The 21,845-nt window shown below is 43.7% G+C and overlaps 1 protein-coding gene across 1 annotated transcript in view; it reads right to left on the bottom strand.

Annotated features, from left to right (window-relative positions):
* The window catches only part of LOC124805539 (protein goliath), a 663,220-nt gene that overhangs the window by 49,729 nt on the left and 591,646 nt on the right, over nt 1-21,845 (bottom strand). The window contains exon 5 of the mRNA XM_047266107.1: nt 17,153-17,254. Within this exon, the coding sequence (XP_047122063.1) occupies nt 17,153-17,254 (102 nt within the window). The remainder of the gene's footprint in view (nt 1-17,152; nt 17,255-21,845) is intronic.

Below are 21,845 nucleotides of genomic sequence, written 5' to 3'. Positions count from 1 at the left end.
CTTTTATCCATTCTGCATTTGGAACACTGCGACTGTCTTGTTAAAGGTTTCAGGAATTTCTGCAACCAGTCACCATTTTTTCATCACGTTTTATTTATTCATGACCGATTTCGAATCGCCTGGCGATTCATCTTCAGATAAGTATTGTGGGGGTCGTACATCTGTGGCAAATATAGAGACGAAAATGTGAGCACTGTAAGTGGGAAAAATATTAAGATTGAAACATTAATTTTATGGTATTACTCACTGTTTTTATTCTTGTTGCAAGCACTGCTCTGGAAAACATTATGTATGCTTTCCAGTATCGTTAAATATCAAGTGAAACAGGCACTTTTCCACCGATGGCGACTCCCACATACTTCACAAAATATTAACAAACCAAACAGTGTGGCTGTTGTTGTCTCCAAAGAGTTTTGTGGAGTCAGAGGTTTTCTTTGCTCATTTTTCGTTGTGTGTGGCATTCGTAATAAACTAAATAATATACACTGAACCGTGCAACAAAATTCATGTTGAACCTACTGTAAAAACCAAGGAACTAAACATTTTAAAAACAATAGCCCATAACAATGCTTAGTTGACAAACCAGATGCAAAAATGAAAATTAAGCAAAAACCATCAACAAACTTTCCCTCAGCACCAGAAGAAACTAAATATGTCAGTATGCCTTTCCTTGGTAATGTATCATGTCAACTTGCAAATATATTCAAACCACACAAAGTCAAAATCAGTTTCCACACAAACAACGAAATACAAAAAAAAATAATTCACAAGATTAAAACAACCAGCCCACTATATCACAAATCAGGTATATACTAATTATACTTGTGACAGCTGTTCTTGCTACTACACAGGACAGACAGGAAGAAATTTTGAAATCCGATACAAAGAGCACACTGACGCACTCTGTTTAAATAATTTAAATAAACCCACGTTTGCAGCCCATCTAGCCCAAAATAGTCATTCAATCACAGATATAAAAACCAACCTACAAATTGTAGACAAAGGGATAAAAATGGACCTCTTGGAACAAGTAGAAATTTTCATGCATAACAATAAAACACCCCACACCATTTTAAATGAACAAATTGATTTAGCAAATAACCAATTCTTCCAAAATTTTAAAGAGTCCTTAAATATGAAAAACTAATAAATACTGTACTCATTCACTTCCATACCCAACTCGCTCATACCACACCTAAACACCATATCCTCTCTCTCTCTCTCTCTCTCTCTCTCACACACACACACACACACACACACACACACACACACACACACACACACACACACACACACAATCTCCCCCTCCCTCCTTCACTCACTCTCCCCCCTCCGAGCCCCCCTCCGCGCCCCCCTCCGCTCCCCATATGTATACTATCCTCCTTATTGAGCAATGCGAAACATGCCAAACATAACTTCACTACCAGAAATATTGTCCTAAACACTTTGTTGTAGATAAAGAAAGTAATGTAATAAATATATTTTTTATTACGAATGCCACACAAAGCGAAAAATGAGCGAAGAAAATCTCTGCCTCCACAAAACTCTTTGGAGACAACAACATCCACACTCTTTGGATTGTTTATATTTTATAAAGTATGTGGGAGTCGCCATCGGTGGAAAAGTGCCTGTTTCACTTGATATTTAACGATACTGCAAAGCATACATAATGTTTTCCAGAGCAGTGCTTGCAACAAGAATAAAAACAGTGAGTAATACCATCAAATTAATCTTACAATCTTAATATTTTTCCCACATACAGCGATCATTTTTTCGTCTCTATATTTGTCACAGATGCACGACCCCCACAATACTCCAAACTAAATTGTATCATCTGAAGATGAATCGCCAGGCGATTCGAAACCGGTCATGAATAAATAAACATTGAAGAAAAAACGGTGATTGGTTGCAGTAATTCCTGAAACCTTTAGTATTTAAAAGTGTTTGAAATGAGTAATGATTTCTGTAATAAATTGTACAGTTTGTGATCCGCTAAAATTCACTGTTCTTAATCGGACCCGTCATTATCTGCTCCCTCAAAATACCAGTAAATGAAATAAATATATAACTTATTGGAATGGAGAGGGACAGCATCGCCCTCGTATAGCACATCTCGTGGTCATGTTATAAAACGATAGAAACTGCAGAACTGTATATGCACATTGACTGTGATAATCCAGAGTGATGTGAAACCGCAACGTGTTGCAGGAAGAACTTCTTGATGTCGCGGCATGGAATCAAAGAGGGCCTGGATACGCTTCTAGCGAATACCCTGTCGAGCGGTTTGTAGGCGCGTCCACAAAGCATCGAAGAGGTTTCAGGAGGACCAGAGTGAACAAGTTGGCGACCGACCGTAACCCAGAAACGTTGGATGGGCGACATGTCAGCTAACGCACAGGTCAGGCAACCATTGGTTCTCGTTGTTTTTCGAAGCAGGCTTGCACATTCATCGTCATATGTGACCAGGCATTTTCCTGCTGAAATATGACATGTGGAGCATACAGGAGGGGCAGTGCCTCGGGCTCTGAAATCCCCTTCATGTAACGGTTGCTGTTCACGTTGCAAACATAACGGTACTTACAAGGGAACCTCCCCATCGCATCCCCCTCAGATTTAGTTATAAGTTGGCACAGTGGATAGGCCTTGAAATACTGAACACAGATCAATCGAGAAAACAGGAAGAAGTTGTGTGGAACTATGAAAAAAATAAGCAAAATATACAAACTGAGTAGTTCATGCGCAAGATAGGCAACATCAAGCATGATGTCAGCTCAGGAGCGTCGTAGTCCCGTGGTTAGCGTGAGCAGCTGCTGAACGAGAGGTCCTTGGTTCAAGTATTCCCTCGAGTAAAAACTTTACTATCTTTTGTTTTCGCCAAGTTATGATCTGTCCGTTCGTTCACTGATGTCTCTGTTCACTGTAATGAGTTAAGTGTCTGTTTTGCGACCGCACCGCAAAACCGTGCGATTAGTAGACGAAAGGACGTGCCTCTCCAATGGGAACCGAAAACATTTGATTGCAAGGTCATAGGTCAACCGATTCCTCCACAGGAAAACACGTCTGATATATTCTATACGACACTGGTGACGGCATGCGCGTCACATGACAGGAATATGTTGTCGACCCACCTAACTCGTACACTTGGCGAATGGGTAAAAAGGTTCTTCTACCTTGCCCGATTTAGGTTTTCTTGTGGATGTGATAATCACTTCCAAAGAAGTGATGAAAACATAAGAGTTTGTGATATAAACTGCAACAAATGAGTCCGCAGCTCGTGGTCGTGCGGTAGCGTTCTCGCCTCCCACGTCCAGGCTCCCGGGTTCGATTCCCGGCGGGGTCAGGAATTTTCTCTGCCTCGTGATGACTGGGTGTTGTGTGATGTCCTTAGGTTAGTTAGGTTTAAGTAGTTCTAAGTTCTAGGGAACTGATGACCGTAGATGTTAAGTCCCATAGAGCTCAGAGCCATTTGAACCATTTGCAACAAATGAATGCAACAGTTTCACAGTCGCACAGTTTTCCCTGTGCTCTGTCAAAACATATGTTTTTAACTTTTTCAATTTTTTTCGTGTGTAGACCGTCAAATCCTGCATATGTCCAAGCAAATTTGAACATGTCCTGGAATTTTGGAGAGCGAAGTTGATTATGTGTGAGTGCCTGAACTTTGATAATTGTCTGAAAATAAAAAATTAAACTTTTCACTCGAAGGAAGACTTGAACCACAGCTGCTCACGCTAACCACGGGACTACGACGCTCCTGAGCTGACATCATGCTTGATGTTGCCCATCTTGCGCATGGACTACTCAGTTTGTATATTTTGCTTATTTTTTTCATAGTTGCCAACAACTTCTTTCTGTTTTCTCGATTGATCTGTGTTCAGTTTTCCAAGGCCTATCCACTGTGCCAACTTATAACTAAATCTGAGGGGGGTGCGATGGGGAGGTTCCCTTGTTAGCAGGCGAGATATCTTGTTACAGCCAGTGGCGCACCAAATCAACAACTTGCCACTGTCCGCTATACAGCTCAACACTGCACTCTAACCGATTAAGCTCATCAGGGTAGCGTCCACCACTTACAGGACCATCATTGTAGGACAAATTGAAGCGAGACTTGTCCGAAAACACTATATTTTACCACGCAGCACGCCAGTGCACACTACAGTCTAAGGCGTTGATGGTTTCCAGTCAGTGGAAGCTTACACAATACGGCACGTGCTACGGGTTCAGTCTTCTGCAGACCGCGTCGAACAGTCATGTCGGACATGTCGCGAATCGTTGCAATGCTCTAACGTCAAGCCAACACTGTGGACGGAGCTGTTCTGTCTGTTATGGCTACAGGGACAAAATGGCGGACATCCCGCGCTGTGGTCGCATTGTGAAGTCCAGTACGCGCTCGTCGTTGTGTACGACCCATTTTCGTCCACAGGCTTCACACACGTAACAGCTGTAGCTGTACAGACCGCAATGTCACGGCACGACAAACATGTTTCCCGGTAACCAATCATTCTACTCTGTCCAAACTGACATGCTGATATTGCGCCATTTGATGTGGACCAGGCATGCTTGTACTTGCTTGCACGTTTCCACTTCGTTTGATGGCTTTGCATCGACTGAGCGTAATGTAATGCTGACCTGTCCGGTCACACAATAGGTTGGTTGGTTTAAAAGAGGGGGAATGGGACCAAACTACGAGGTCATCGGTCCCTTGTTCCTAGTAAAACAATGCCACAAGTATGAAATAAAATAGACGAGACATAGAACACAAAACGGAAAGAAAGAGAAGATCACAAGAACGAAGGAAAGGCAACTAACATTAAAAGGAACAAAAGAGGATAAGGGAACAACAGAGAGATGCAAGAAACAGTTAAAAGAGAGTAAAACAAGGAAGCAGATTACAGTTGATGGCCGACCACGAAAATAAAAAGGAAAAGCCAGCCACCCTGCAACACATTAAAACCTTCATCCTAGAAGCACTAGGGTGGAGGACACAGTCGGACAAAGGACAAGCGCTAAAACTCAGATCGAATGACAAAACTCACTCTCACGGATGAAACGTAAAACCAAATCAGCCGATGAGGCGTTGTCTGCTAAAATCAACGATAACGAGTCCGGCAACCGAAGACGAAGTCGCAGGGCAGCCAAAGAAGGACAGAGCAGAAGATTATGGGCCACTGTTAACCGGGCGCCGCACAGACACAGCTGGATTTCACGACGCAGGAGGTAGCCGTGACTCGCCCATGCATGGCCCATGCGGAAACCTGCAGAGGACAACAGAGTTCCTGCGAGACGCCCTCATCGAGGACTTCCACACATTCGTGGTCCCCTTAATGGCTCGCAGTTTGTTGTGCGTACTGAGATTTTGTCACAGCTGAAAAACCCCGCGGCGTAATAACGAACGCAGGTCAGTTGCGGGAATGCCCATCTCCAGAAGTGGGTTCCGTGTAGCCTGTTTAGCCAGCCGGTCAGAAAGTTCGTTTCCTGGGATTCCAACGTGACCAGGGGTCCAGACGAACACCACTGAACGACTGGACCGTTCCAGGGCACAGATGGACTCCTAGATGGACGCTACCAAAGGATGACGAGGGTAGCACTGGTCGATAGTTTTCAGGTTGCTCAAGAAGTCAGTACATAAAATACTCCCCAAGGTATGAACGGAGATGCTGAAGTGCACGAGAAACGACCACCAGCTCTGCAGTGAACACACTGCAGCCCCCGGGTAAGGAATGCTTTTCAATATGGCCGCCGTGCACGTAGGCAAAGCCAACGCGACTATCAGCCATCGAGCCGTCGGTGTAAACCACTTCAGAGCCCCGGAACACGTCAAGAATCGAGAGGAAGTGACAGCGGACAGCCGCAGGGTTAATGGAGTCCTTAGGGCCACGTGAAAGGTCCTGACGAAGCTGCGGTCGAGGCGTACACCATGGAGGCTTACGTGAACGGACCGCAAGTAAAGGTGGTAAAGGGAAGGACTCCAGTTCGGAGAGAAGGGACCGCACACAATAGACGGCGATGTTGGGTCTATGTGCACGCCACCTCTCTGCAGTCTTGACTACTTATCACGATTTGCCTGTAATACATATCCTCCGATTTTGATGTAATTGAGACTATTCCTTTCGGGCGTTGGAGCTTTCACAAACAGTAAAGTATATTCGTCAGCAGATGCCCACTATCTTGATACAGCATTAAATGAGTCAGGTAGGATACTTCATACAGCTACGTCTCCTTTATCGACGGAACTCTACTTGGCGTGCAGTGAGACGCTAAAGCTCGATCGCAGTTAGTCAAAGCAGTCATACCGTCTTTGGAGCTGAGCTTCCAAGGGCACGGTTTACGTCTGAATGCACTTTACGCAATCTGTCTCCTTGCTGACGACCAGGCAAGAGAAATTCGCGCTACTAACATGGATAGCAACGTAATTCAGGGGTCGCAGTGGCTGGGGTTAATATAGTCATCCTGCCCTTTTTTTTGTAATTGAATTTCGAGAGAACATTTGACAGGGCACACTCTAGTGTTAGAAAATGGTTCAAATGGCTCTAAGCACTATGGGACTTAACATCTGAGGTCATCAGTCCCGTAGACTTAGAACTACTTAAACCTAACTAACCTAAGGACATCACACACATCCATGCCCGAGGCAGGATTCGAACCTGCGACCGTAGCAGCAGCGCGGTTCCGGGTTGAAGCGCCTTGAACCGCTCGGCCACCGCAACCGGCTCTCTAGTGTTAGAAGACGAATGCGCGATCCAACATAATTGATGAGGTCTCTAAGCGGATGGCCTCTGTGAAGGTGACGAGTTCGAAACACTGTCGCATCTTTGCAACTTCTCGATGTATTATCTATCTGCTACTGTAATGCCTCGTCTACAACAACGTAACTTTTAGTATATGACATCCTCGTGTTATTCCATACCATTAATTCATCGTCCACAGTTTAAAAATATGAATTTGCAAAAAAAAATTATCGACTTTTGTTTCCGCTTTCGTAAGGTTTGTGATGCTTTTATTTATGAGACAAAATTCGGTATTAAAAAAATGTAGTTCCATTCCCGTGTCTTTTCAAGAATTCATCAGCATATTTTAGACCAGAGTGTCAAGACATCGGGATTACAGATAAGCTGAGAACTAAGTGTCCCTTAGATGCGAGATGTAAAATATTGTGAGAGATGTCGTCATTTCTCCCACTATGTCATAAAGAGAGAGAGAGAGAGAGAGAGAGAGAGAGAGAGAGAGAGACTCCGCTCCTACTCTGTGTATGTGTAGGTAGAGTTCCGCGTTCTGGTCCTATACGGGCCAACCTGGCCTCACCTACCGCCGTGTCACCCTCTGTCAGTGGCGTAATCGGAAGCGGTATGGAGGGACATGAGGCCGCACACCGCAGTACCGGTTCAAAAATGGTTCAAATGGTTCTGAGCACTATGGGACTTAACTTCTGAGGTCATCAGTCCCCTAGAACTTACAACTACTTAAACCTAACTAACCTAAGGACATCACACACATCCATTCCCGAGGCAGGATTCGAACCTGCGACTGTAGCGGTTCCAGACTGTAGCGCCTACAACCGCTCGGCCACAGCGGCCGGCTAGCACTACCGGGCGTTGTCAGGTTTCTTGACCTTGGTACCGCCACTAATTTGTCAAGCAGCTCCTGTTGGCCTCAGGAGGGTGAGTGCACCCCATACCAGCCCCAAACCAAGAAAATATTCTTGGCAGTACCGGTACTCTATTCATCTGTGGTTAACCAAAATACCAGCCTGCAACTTTAAAGCACCTTACATCTACACTGACAGAAAAAAAAATCGCAGCACCAAGGAGTTGGTGCGGCATAAATGAAAATTGGTAGGTGTATTTCTCAAAATATGAACGTGTATATGAGGCGACCGCTCGACTCGTTATCAGAATTAATTATTAACCTATTTTTTTCATCACTGGATATTTTATTTATTATATGACATTTCACAGATAATATAGGGTGATGCAAAAAGAATACCACAACTTAAAAAATGTGTATTTAATGAAAGAAACATAATATAACCTTCTGTTATACATCATTACAAAGAGTATTTAAAAAGGTTTTTTTTCACTCAAAAACAAGTTCAGAGATGTTCAATATGGCCCCCTCCAGACACACGAGCAATATCAACCCGATACTCCAACTCGTTCCACACTCTCTGTAGCATATCAGGCTTAACAGTTTGGATAGCTGCTGTTATTTCTCGTTTCAAATCATCAATGGTGGCTGGGAGAGGTGGTCGAAACACCATATCCTTAACATACCCCTATAAGAAAAAATCTCAGGGGATAAGATCAGGGCTTCTTGGAGGCCAGTGATGAAGTGCTCTGTCACGGGCTGCCTGGCGGCCGATCCATCGCCTCGGGTAGTTGACGTTCAGGTAGTTACGGACAGATAAGTGCCAATGTGGTGGCGCTCCATCCTGCTGAAGTATGAATTGTTGTGCTTCTTGTTCGAGCTGAGGGAACAGCCAATTCTCTAACATCTCCAGATACTGTAGTCCAGTTACAGTAGCACCTTCGAAGAAAAAAGGACCAAAAACTTTATTGGCTGAAATGGCGAACAAATGTACAACTAAATGAAACTTTATAGCTCCCTTAATTCGCCAACAGATAGTGCTTAGCTCTGCCTTTTGTCGTTGCAGAGTTTTAAATTCCTAAAGTTGTGGTATTCTTTTTGAATCACCCCGTATTATGATAAAAAACCACGTTTTTTGCATAAAGTTTCAGTTTATGTTTTCCATGGTCGTACGTCATTCGCGTCATTATTTATCGCGGTTTGACTTGGCCTTTCCAAGCCTGTCCCTCGTCTTTGAATTACAGATAGTAAGTAGTCAAATAATGTATGAAATTCAGTACAACTTCATGAAAATTGATGCGTTTTTTCTCATTTTATTACCACTCGAATGCTATAAATTACATAATGTGACCAGTGAAGGAAAAAATATATATATTAAAAAGTGGTTGATGGGGGATCGCCGGCCGGGGTGGCCGAGCGGTTCTAGTTGCTACAGTCTGGACCGCTACGGTCGCAGGTTCGAATCCTGCCTCGGGCATGGATGTTGTGCTGTCCTTTGGTTATTTAGCTTTGAGTAGTTCTAAGTTCTAGGGGACTGATGATCTCAGCAGTCAAGTCCCATAGTGCTCAGAGCCATTTGAACCATTTTTGATGGGGGATCCGAACCGTCGCCTGATGCATGACCCGCTTGCAACGCGCGGACGCTAATCGCTTTTTTTCCCCAATTTATTGGTCATAACGTTCTACAGTAGTACATAATTTTCAACTGACATTTGAAAGTAATAAAACAAACTAAAATTAATTACAGGTTCCTTGACATTTTAGAAGAAATCCAAGTGTAGACCAGAGAGTGATGTTAGTCATTTGATCGTACGTGTTTTTCAAAGATCAAATTGTGTCTCGTTTCTCCATGTACTCATTCGCATCATCGAAAATTGGAGTTCACACGACGGTTCTTCTGAGGAAGTTGGCATATGCATCATAGTAATTATTGATGCGTAGTAGCTTGTGATGCTGATCGGAGATATACTTCCAAAAATCTCCTTCGCTCTTTTCTTTACTGGACAGTTTGACCACAACGATGTCTGGCGACGGCACCTTCGCACAGATACTTCAGTTACATATTACACGAGTAAAACTTCTCTTGCAATTTTCTCGGAATTGCCGGAGCAGTGCATCTTACTAATTGCACACTATGTTGTTTTAATGGCCTACTAAACGTGTACAAAGTCTGAAGTAAATCTGTGATACGAACGGCGTGGCCTACCCTTGTGAGCTGAGGAAAATGGGCACTCCTTTCAGCAGCTCACTTAATAACTCTGTGGGGAAATAAATAAATAAACTATACTCAGAACGCCACGGAAAGAGTAAAGTTTCTTGCGTTTGCCTTTCTAAATAAATATTCAGTTCACTAATAAATTCGAATGTTACAGAGACAGCGCTACGAGGCCTCTCGTCAACGTCCGTTTTCCACAGCAGAGAGAATAATATTTGTGATGCACCTTCCAGACACCACTTCAATTACGGGATGGGCTCGGTTAAAGTTAATTCGTTAGAACCCTGTAGTTTTGTCACTCGTACTCTTTAGGTGATGAATTGCCGCTACAATTGCCAGCGAAGTGCGATATCCTTCGCTTCACTGTCAGTAGTTTAAAATAATTACAGGCCTCCAGTATGTCACCGAAAGTACGACAAAGAAATTTACTCCTAAACTTTAGCGTCGGCCATAGTTCTTATCCTCATATACCGAAGAAAGCCAACTTTCTTGAGTGTCAACTGGGCATTTAATAACGCGCAACGCCCTAAATTTTGCCTCCGTTTATCATGGCCACTATCTTCAACTGACAATATTTCACGTGTCACATTACACGTGCCGCTTCCTTCAGTCGAGCGATATATGGCTGTCAGAAACATAACGAGCTTCTCCATGGCAACCAGCCTGAACTCCAAAACAATGGGCAAGCGCAGATCAACTAACATGACTTAATAAGGGCGCTGAACAGACAAGTGAATCTTTGATTATACATTTTCGTAAAGCTTTTGATTAACTAATGTATCAACGCCCTTCATAGGAAATACGTTCGTGTGAAACATCTAACCATGTGGGCAAATTGGTGTGTGATTTCTTTATGTGTAGAACGTAAACTGTTAGGCTAGACGTGCAGTCACACATAGAAATAATTTCGGAAGTGGTCCAGTATTATCATCAGTCGTGTAACAAGCTAAATGACGTGGCAAATGACGCATCTTTCGTCAAATGATACAGTTATCTGTGATAAGATATGGAGTGATGATAATTGTATGCAGCGACGTACAGAATCTGGCGAAATCGCAGTGTAGTGCAAAAATTGTAACTACAAAAGCTTTCAGTGTAAACCAATCTGGAGTTATGCTTTTCGCGACGAATAAAAATATAAAAACTTAGACTACACCATTAATGAATTACAGGTGGAGTCAACTATGTCACACAAACACCAAGGAGCAACAATAGGACACTAGGCAATGTTAAATGGAACTTCCTTATAAACTCAGTTGTAGTTAATGCAAATTGCAGTTTGCTTACGTAAAATAATGTTTATAAAATTACATTTAGTTGATGGAATAACATATCGCATCTTAACTAGTATGGGCAATTTACTAGGCTAGTATACGAAGGCATCGATTGTAAAAGAAATACGCAGAAACAATTTATAAATAAACGGTAGAATTGATGCTTAGGATAGCATATCGTGTTGGAGGGAAGCGTGGAGGGTAAAAACCGTAGGAGGAGGCCAAGGGATGAATGCACTAAGCAGATTCACAAGGATGTAGGTTGCAGTAGTTACTCGGAGATGAAGAGACTTGCACTGGATAGAGTAGCTTGGAGAGCTGCATCAAACCTGTCTTTGGACTGAAGGCAACAACAACACAAAAGCATTTGCGGCAAAACGTTGAAAATTTGGGAGATGAGAACCATCAGATACATGGTTACATCACAGGACGCTCGAACGGAACGTAATCAAGAAAATGGTGTGTGTGTGTGTGTGGGGGGGGGGGGGGGGTGTCTTTGTCTTGTGCTGCTTACAGAGACTCTGCAAAAATATCCATTTACTTGAAACGGAGCGAATACATTCGAGCTTTGAGAAGATCTTAAGAATGTACACTCGACGCTTTATATTTTAGTAAGGCTGTACGTCAGTGTTGTTGTGACATCTGTGTTAGCTGAGAGGCTATTTTCGAAGGCTGGTATTAATATCCCGCCAAGAAGAAAAAAACTCTTGACTCCAAGCTCTTGTCGTACCTTCTTTTTGGAGTTGGCTGTCCGAAAGATATGGGAAGTATTATTCACTTGTAAGTGTAAATCACACTCTATGCACAAAAGAGGTATAGGTGACACACATACAACAGAAGAAATTAGCTTCCTATATGAACAAAAAATAAGGTTTTTTAGGTCTTAAAAAGGAGTGTTACATTTTCAATTTTCTTGTTAAAGTGAGCCTAGCATTGGATTCGTATTTTTTGTTAGTATTTTGAAAATAACAGAATTTTTGAATTTCACTCCTTTGAGCCAACATCGATCACAAATGCTGCGTAGAACTTTGAAAAAATGTTAATATTGCTGATTTTCAAATACTATTTTCAGTTTAGAAGAACTGTTTTCTCCTGATAAACAAGGTTTAGCTATCAAACAACAGAACTATTGCTGTAAAATTTTATTTCAAAACATACATATATTTATTTCAGTACTTTAAACATAGCTGCGCTACAGCAACGGTTCCACGTAAATCAGACTAAGAGCAGCCGACCAGTTGCGAAGGATAAAGTAATCTTTACCTAGGTTTCAATAGATATAAATCTATCTTCTTCAGAAGACGGCAATATTATAACAACATGAAGTGATATGTCCTTATCGTTTAGGCAAACATCTGATTAATGTAACTATGCAGATGTTTGCCTAAACGATAAGGACATATCACTTCATGTTGTTATAATATTGCCGTCTTCTGAAGAAGATAGATTTATATCTATTGAAACCTAGGTAAAGATTACTTTATCCTTCGCAACTGGTCGGCTGCTCTTAGTCTGATTTATATATTTATTTATTGTCATTCTCAGTATACTCCCATCCTCTACCCCTACAATGCTCTATGCGAATTTTCAAAAATGTTCAAATGTGTGAGAAATCTTATGGGACTGACTGACTTACACACACACACACACACACACACACACACACACACACACACCCGTGCCCGAGGGAAGACTCGAACCTCCGCCGGGACCAGCTGCACAGTCCATGACTGCAGCGCCCTGAGGCCGCTCGGCTAATCCCTCGCGGCTGCGAATTTTCCATTGATGGAAATAATGCCGGACGTCTCGATCTGTGAGCTCTTTGATGACACGTAACGCTTTTTCTTTCACTGCTTCAACGGACTGAAATCTAGTTCCTTATAATGCAGATTTGGCCTTGGGGAATAAATAAATCACACGTGGTGCTAGGTCAGGCGAATAAGGTGGGTGGTCTAACACTACAAAGCAAGAAACGTCTTTTAATAATTTGACCTTCAGGAACCCCGTGAAAATACGTAATTCTAAGAATAAAAAATAATCATCATCATAGCTTTGAAACTTGATTTTCTCATACGAGCTTTTTTCTCTCCCGGTAAAACTGGATCCTTCCAGTGCTTGGACTGTCGCTTAGTTTCTGGATCAAAAGTGATAACCAAGGTTGGTCACATGTTATCACTCTTTCCACGAAATTAGAACCATTTTCAGTGGTATTCGAAGTGTCAGTACAAAAATTTTCACGAGCTTGTTTATATTCGATCGTGAGAATTTTATGCACCGGTTTCATAAGCACTTTTCTTATTTCTATTGGTTGCATAGAATTTGCCTTGGACTTCGTTGTCAATTAAAACCGTTTCAGCAATCGAACGAATACTCAACCGATGGTCATATCGAATCTGATTACAAACGGACAAAAATATTTAAAAAAAAAAGTAGATAACGTTGGGGTGCGTCTCGGACGTAAGTCGTCTCTAACATCTCGACCATCTTGAAAACGCGTGAAGCACTCGAAAACTCGCGTACATGATAAACAATCTTCACCATACACTTCTTATAGTAACAGATAGGTTTCCGTAGCAGTTTTACTTAGTTTCATGAGTAACTACAACACAGTTCATTGCTCTACTATTACACTTATCATTTTTCCGTCGAAACAAAATAACAGGTGTCACACAGACGAATGCCGCGGCCACACTGATTTGTCTACGCACACCAGAGGTGCCGTATTCGACTGAGAATGCTTCACGCTCCACAGCTGTTGGTGATTCTCCTCTGCAGCAGCAATTTGAGCAGCAGCAGTGGAACATCTACATTTACACTCCACAAGCCACCCAACGGCGTGTGGCGGAGGACACTTTACGTGCCACTATCATTACCTCCCTTTCCTGTTCCAACCGCGTATGGTTCGCGGGAAGAACGACTGCCGGAAAGCCTCCGTGCGCGCTCGAATCTCTCTAATTTTACATTCGTGATCTCCTCGGGAGGTATAAGTAGGGGGAAGCAATACAGGGTGTTACAAAATGGTACGGCCAAACTTTCAGGAAACATTCCTCACACACAAATAAAGAAAAGATGTTATGTGGACATGAGTCCGGAAACGCTTAATTTCCATGTTAGAGCTCATTTTAGTTTCGTCAGTATGTACTGTACAACGTGATCAAATGTAAATTTTCACAATCAACATGTGGGGGCTGACGAGAATCCGTACGCAATTGTGCAATCACGTCATCAACACAGATTTTCTGTGAACGTTTGGGCAGGCATTGTTGGTGATGTCTTGATTGGGCCCCATGTTCTTCCCCCTACGCTCAATGAAGTACGTTATCATGATTTCATAGGGGATACTCTACTTGTGCTGCTAGAACATGTGCCTTTACAAGTACGACACAACATGTGGTTCATGCACGATGGAGCTCCTGCACATTTCAGTCCAAGTGTTCGTACGCTTCTCAACAACAGATTCGATGACCGATGGATTGGTAGAGGCGGACCAATTCCATGGCCGCCACGGTCTCCTGACCTCAACCCTCTTGACTTTCATTTATGGGGGCATTTGAAAGCTCTTGTCTACGCAACCCCGGTAACAAATGTAGAGACTCTTCGTGCTCGTATTGTGGACGGCTGTGATACAATACGCCATTCTCCAGGGCTGCATCAGTGCATCAGGGATTCCATGCGACGGAGGGTGGATGCATGTATCCTCGCTAACGGAGGACATTTTGAACATTTCCTGTAACAAAGTGTTTGAAGTCACGCTGGTACGTTCTGTTGCAGTGTGCTTCCATTCCCTAATTAATGTAATTTCAAGAGAAGTAATAAAATGAACTCTAATATGGAACGTAAGCGTTTCCGGACACATGTCCACATACCATATTTTCTTTCTGTGTGTGTGAGGAATGTTTCCTGAAAGTTTGGCCGTACCTTTTTGTAACACCCTGTATATTCGATACCTCATCCAGAAACGCACTCTCTCGACACCTGGACAGCAAGCTATACCGCGATGCAGAGCACCTCTCTTACAGAGTCTGCCACTTGAGTTTGCTAAATATCTCCGTAACGCTATCACGCTTACCAAATAACCCTATGACGAAACGCGCCGCTCTTGTTTGGATCTTCTCTATCTCCTCCGTCAACCCGATCTGGTACGGATCCCACACTGATGAGCAGTACTCAAGTATAGGTCGAACGAATGTTTTGTAAGCCACCTCCTTTGTTGATGGACTATATTTTCTAAGGACTCTCGCAATGAATCTCAACCGGGCACCCACCTTACCAACAATTAATTTTATATGATCATTCTACTTCAAATAGTTCCGCACGCATACTCCCAGATATTTTACAGAAGTAACTGCTACCAGTGTTTGTTCCGCTATCATATAATCATACAACTGTTACAAATCGGTTACTTCAAGGACAACTCCAAGCCAGACTCGTTGTAGTGTGCATTCCACTGACCCCAAACCACCGCCATTTGCGACTTCAGTGGTCAAGCGAGAGCTCACGGGAGGGACTGGTGGAGGTCTAGTTTGTTTTGTGATGATAGCTGGCTCTTCCCCGGTGCCATTAATGACCGTGTGTTGGTTAGGAGGAGGCCAGCTGAGGACTTGCACCCAACCTGCCTACGTGCTAGATATGCTGGACCTACACCTGAACTTATGATCTGGGGTGTGATTTCGTATGACAGCAGGAGAATTCTCGTCACTATCCCACGCACCCAGAAAGCAAAACTGTACGTCAATCTGGTGATACAACCCGTTGTACTGCCTTTGGCTCTGAGCACTATGCGACTTAACTGCTGAGGTCATCAGTCGCCTAGAACTTAGAACTAATTAAACCTAACTAAGGACATCACACACATCCATGCCCGAGGCAGGATTCGAACCTGCGACCGTAGCGGTCGCCCGGTTTCAGACTGTAGCGCCCATTGATGAACAGCATGCCAGGGGGCGTTTTTCAATAGGATAACGCTCGTCTACATGCCGCTGTTGTTCAAATGGCTCTGAGCACTATGGGACTTAACATCTGAGGTCATCAGTCCCCGCCGCTGTTGTAATCCAACATGTTCTATAGTGTGCCGACATGTTACCTTGGTCTGCTCGATCACCAGATCTGTCTCTAATCGAGCACATGACAGGACATTATCGGACGATAAATCCAGCTTTATCCACAAACAGCATTAACCGTCCTTTTATTGACTGGTCAAATGCAACAGGCATGGAAATCCATCTCCCAAACTTACATCCGGTACCCGTCCAACATAATGCATGTGCGTCTGGATGCTCGCATTCAACATTCTGATGGTTACAGCGATTATTAATGTCCCACAACTACAAATTTGCAATGGGTTATTTCGCGCTTACATTAAGCAATGATCTTGCGATGTTAATCACTTAAATATCTTACATCCACAAACATATTCCCTAAATTTCATTACTCTAGATTATTTTTTGGTGTTACGAACTTCTCCATCAGTGTATTTTTTTTATAAAAATTAAACAAATTTCTTGACAAAACTATTGTGTACATCAACAATGACAGATCTCACACAGAACAAGTTTGGGTAATCACTCTTTTTGACATTTCGAATATCTGATAGTTCGATCACTCTCATATGATTAATCTTCAGTATCGAATATCGCAAAGCTAATTTGTCGAAAATTCGGGGTATTGCCATTTACAGCCAGGAGCGTTCCGTTCTCGATCTGTGGAGTTGTCATACTGTCTCACCTGCCGGAAAAATTTATAAATGGAAAAATTAAAGACACGGCAGACAATGGTTGCGCCTCTACGGTACTACTTGTAGCTGTCTAAGAGGCTTGCCGAGCCGCGATGCGCTGGGAAGTACAGTAGTAAGCCCTCCAAAGCGCCGGAAATATTCCGAGCAGCGTAAGGTAGCAAGCAGCGGTCTGTACGTCCTTCCCTAGCGGAATGCAAGGCCTAGCTACTGCAGGCATTCGCGGGTATGCGCGTTTACGAAACGCCCTACAAGGCCGGCGCTTCTTAAGCGGTCATGCAAACTTGCGCCCGAGTCCTAGCGGAGAACGGGTTCAGGCTGCCTAGGGACCCGGCGTGCTGTACTTACAGGTGGACACACTTGTAAGCCGGCAGCTCCGTGTTGCAAATGGTGAACCTGGAGTTTACGAGGAACAGGCTTCCCGTTCCGCCGCCGCCGGACGCGTCCTCGCTGCGCCGCGTTAACAGAAGAAAGAACACATCAATCAGTCGCCATCACAGACTTTTCCTCCCTAATACGTTCCAACATCGGCCGAAAATATTGATATACGTGGAAATCACCTACCACTTGGAACGAACTAATACCACCCTCGCCCGCCCCGCTAGCCGCGCGGTCTAACGCGCTGCTTCCCGAGCGGGAAGGCGTACCGGTCCCCGGCACGAATCCGCCAGGCGGAATAATTTCGAGGTCCGGTGAGCCGGCCAGCCTGTGGATGGTTTTTATGGCGGTTTTCCATCTGCCTCGGTGAATGCGGGCTGGTTCCCCTTATTCTGCCTCAGTTGCCCTATGTTGGCGATTTCTACGCAAACACTGTCTACACGTACGCGTACACCATAATTATTCTACCAAGCAAACATTTGGGTTTACACTCGTCTGGTATGAGACGTTCCCGGGGACGGGTAGGGGGGGGGGGGGGGGAGGGGTCCACTGGGGGCTGAACCCTGGGTTCGGCGTGGGACGGCGGTGGGGTGAGTGGACTGCTGTGGCCTGTTGTGGGGTTGTGAACCGCTGAGGGCCGAGGCGGGACGAAGCCTCTCCGTCGTTTCTAGGTCCCCAGTTTCATACACACACTACAGTACGCAATACCACTCTCAATCGCAAAGACGCAACACAACAGAGGAGAACGAGCCATCCTGCGGATCTCAAAACTCTCAGTGTACTCATGTATTACCAACTAGGGAGCTGAAGCAAAGATGACAAAACATGATTTCTGCGGTTGAGCAGTAACTCAAACTAAACATTAGATCGATTACTACTACACACAGACCAAATTGCCTGCACCTGTGTATATTCCACAAGCCACTTCGAACGGATTAAGACATTTGGACGTCGCGAGGATGGATTCCGCTTTCGTCGGTAGAGGGTAGTACCGGACAATAAACTGAATACGATTGGCTTCTTGTCCTCACGAAGCGGACAGGGAAGCTCAACTATAGAGTACAGAGGAAGTGGGGGATGGTTGGAATTTGAAAGAAATGCATGTAAGGAGTCGGGACTGTAATTTGACGTGTTTTGTGTTATGATTTGGTTGCACATGTGGTTATATTGTTGAAGGAAATAAATTGTAATTAAATATAATTTTTTACCATTACAAAAATTATGGTTATTCCTTGTTCTTGTGATGATTAGATTTAAGAAAAAAAAATGGTTCAAATGGCTCTGAGCACTATGGGACTTAACATCTATGGTCATCAGTCCCCTAGAACTTAGAACTACTTAAACCTAACTAACCTAAGGACAGCACACAACACCCAGCCATCACGAGGCAGAGAAAATCCCTGACCCCGCCGGGAATCGAACCCGGGTAGATTTAAGATTTCGATGTTGAGCGCCCATAAACCCCAACACACACACAGATTTAAGATTAACTAATTGTTGACTAACGAAACAGTACAAGTTTCACATATTTAGTCAGACAGCTATTTATAACCAAATAATTTTTTCTGTACATTATTAATAGCACGGAATTAATAATTACCGATTCTTTCCAACCAGTTCTTCCTCACTTCCCAGCATTCTTAGCTCGTGTAGTCTCCTTACATTTCTTTTCCCCATAACTCACTATATCAGAAAACATCGTTTTTGTACACTTATAAATTCTTTTTATATCTGCCACTATCATTACTGTTATCACCATCATCATGACCACAGTCATCATTAGTGGCAGCAGCAGCAGAAGTAGAAATACTGCCAGCATTAACTTTATTAGTTCATAGTCTGTATTATTTACGGCCGGCCGGAGTGGCCGTGCGGTTCTGGGCGCTACAGTCTGGAGCCGAGCGACCGCTACGGTCGCAGGTTCGAATCCTGCCTCGGGCATGGATGTGTGTGGTGTCCTTAGGTTAGTTAGGTTTAATTAGTTCTAGAGTTCTAGGCGACTGATGACCTCAGAAGTTAAGTCGCATAGTGCTCAGAGCCATTTGTATTATTTACTCACATTGTTGCTACAGACACTAATATCATGTTAATACTATTTGTCAGATTAAAATTCTTATTTATTAGCTAATTATTATGTAAAAAGAGATACTGTTTGTGAGAAACCCTCAGACGATTTAAGAGGTCTGATGGCTCAGTTGTCAACCGTGTTACCAGTTGATGGTTGGAGAGGCGACATCACAGTTACAGGTAATCTGTGTAAACCGGTTATATTGGCCACTGATGCATCGTATATGGATCGTGATAACCCCTTCAGCATCAACTAAGGCCTGAAGATAGTGCACTGAAGCCCCGAAACTGGTAGCTACACAATAAACAAACATCTCAAGGACAGTTGTAGGTAATTGATTTTGTTACCAACAGAGATGTCCTGTTGTGCAGCGAGTTCTTTGTTATCTGTCGATCACCTCGAATGAGAGTTCAAAATGGTTCAAATGGCTCTGAGCACTATGGGACTTTACATCTGAGGTCATCACTCCCCTAGACTTACAACTACTTAAACCTAACTAACCTAAGGACATTACACACATCCATGCCCGAGGCAGGATTCGAACCTGCGACCGTAACAGCAGGGTGGTTCCGGACTGAAGCGCCTAGAACCGCTAGACCACAGCGGCCGGCTAAGTGCTGTTAAATGTAAAAGTTATGCATGTTATTTTATTCGATTTTTGTGGTATAGTGCACTATGAGCTCTTAACATAAAATGGAACGTTCAATAAGGAGTAGACATTCCGCGCCGTCTGCGTGAAAAATAACGTATTTCTGCCGAAACAATTCATGATTTTTCAACCACAATAATGAACCTGCTCACACTTTGTTCCTTATTCGATGATTTTTGTCCAAAAATAATACTGTAATGATGCTTCAGCTACCATATTCGACAAACACGGCATGAAATAACATTTTTGTTCTAAAAAATAATGGACCGTCATTTTTCAAACGTTAAGAAGATCAAAAACTCATCGCTGAGAGAGCTAAAAGCTGTCCCGACGATCGAGTTACAGAAGTGTTTCGGGGACTAGAAAAGCGTAATGTCTAATGAGGATTATTTAAAGGGGATAACACCCTGTCTTTAATATAGCCTCCTGGGTACTCCAGAGCCAGAATGCGGTCCCAAAAAGTGCTCCTCCAGGACACCAAACACTCTCCTTCTTCGATGGTGTCGAGCTCCGTCTTGTATGAAACACATCTTGTAGAAATCAGGGTCACTTTGGATAGTAGATAGGGCGTAAAAAACAAAGTCATACGCGCCCCTGTCAGAACCTTGGAAGACTAAGGGGAAAAATGAGTTAAAAGAGACTACACGCTAAGCCCAATCGATGGAAGGAAAATCAGCTAAGAACAAGGACTTCCTCTTAGAAAGAAAGATGAAGAAAAACTGTTAATATTCAAAAGAAAAGTACTAAGGAAAATTTTTGGACCTGTATACGACGAAAATAACATGGAATGGAGAACAAGAAGAAATGAAGAATTAAGAGGGTTGTAGAAACACCGTAAGATCGTCGAAGCGCTCAAGAGGAGAAGGTTGAATTGGGCAGGCCATATAGCAAGAATGACAGAGAATAGACCATCTAGAATGGCATTCAGCAGAACAATAGATGGAACGAGAGGAAGAGGGAGACCCAGAATCAGATGGCGGGATAACATTCGGGAGGACACAACGAGGATGAACAGCAACAGCAACTGGACAAATAGTACATTGGACAGGCAGAAGTAGAAGAGGCTCATAGAGCAGGCGTATGGTCGATAAGGCCCTTGCCAGTAAAGTAACACTGGCGTAGGCAAAAATCTTTCAAAAGCAAATTCACGTTATTTCTTGAACACAAGTCGTACTTTCGAGTGTCGGTCTTCACTTTCAATTTTCGTTCTCCACAGCTTTTTGCAGTATTATCGATATTATTCTCTGGTAACTTGAAGCATGTCCTGTGTTGGGCTTCCTCTGGCGGTTGAAGTCCAGACGACACAGGAAGCGGCACACCTTCACTCGGCCAGACCAGATTCCCACAGTAGCCGGAATGTTTTATTGTTGGAGCGCCGCCTTGTTCTTTGAGCCGGTGGCGCCTTTGATCTCGCTGACACAGGTCCAGCGGCCCACCACGCTGCTCCAGAGGACGGTAAGCCGCGCTTACACAAGAGGGCCAATAGGTTCCGGCGTCGCCGGCGGACAATCGCAGCTGTAGCCGCAGCGGCCGCCCGGAACGATGCGTCAGCCACTTTCAGGATGACTTCACAGTCTTTTTATCTGGTTTCCCTGTAAGGTGTCTCCACGACGGTGTTGCCACTACTGTGTAGCGCCGGCTCGCGGACTAGCGACAATTAGAAATTACTTACTCGGACACGTCTGCTTCACTTTTAGAGGTCGAAAGGTGCATTTATATCGGGCACATTTTACGGCAGTGTGTAGCAGCAACAGTATTGCCGACAATATTGCAGTAATGTTGCTGCAATACAGGCATCTGTACTGAAGGTATCATTAGTCGCTCAAATGTGTGTGTACTCCTAAGGGACCAACACACACACACACACACACACACACACACACACACACACTAGAGGGGCCTCATTGGTCGTCCTCGCCTTAATTATACAGGGTGACAATTACTGA

The sequence above is a fragment of the Schistocerca piceifrons genome, chromosome 7, assembly GCF_021461385.2.
Source record: "Schistocerca piceifrons isolate TAMUIC-IGC-003096 chromosome 7, iqSchPice1.1, whole genome shotgun sequence".
NCBI classification, from domain to species: Eukaryota; Metazoa; Arthropoda; class Insecta; order Orthoptera; family Acrididae; genus Schistocerca; species Schistocerca piceifrons.
Note: the sequence above shows the minus strand (reverse complement) of the source record. Positions and strands in the feature narration are given on the sequence as shown.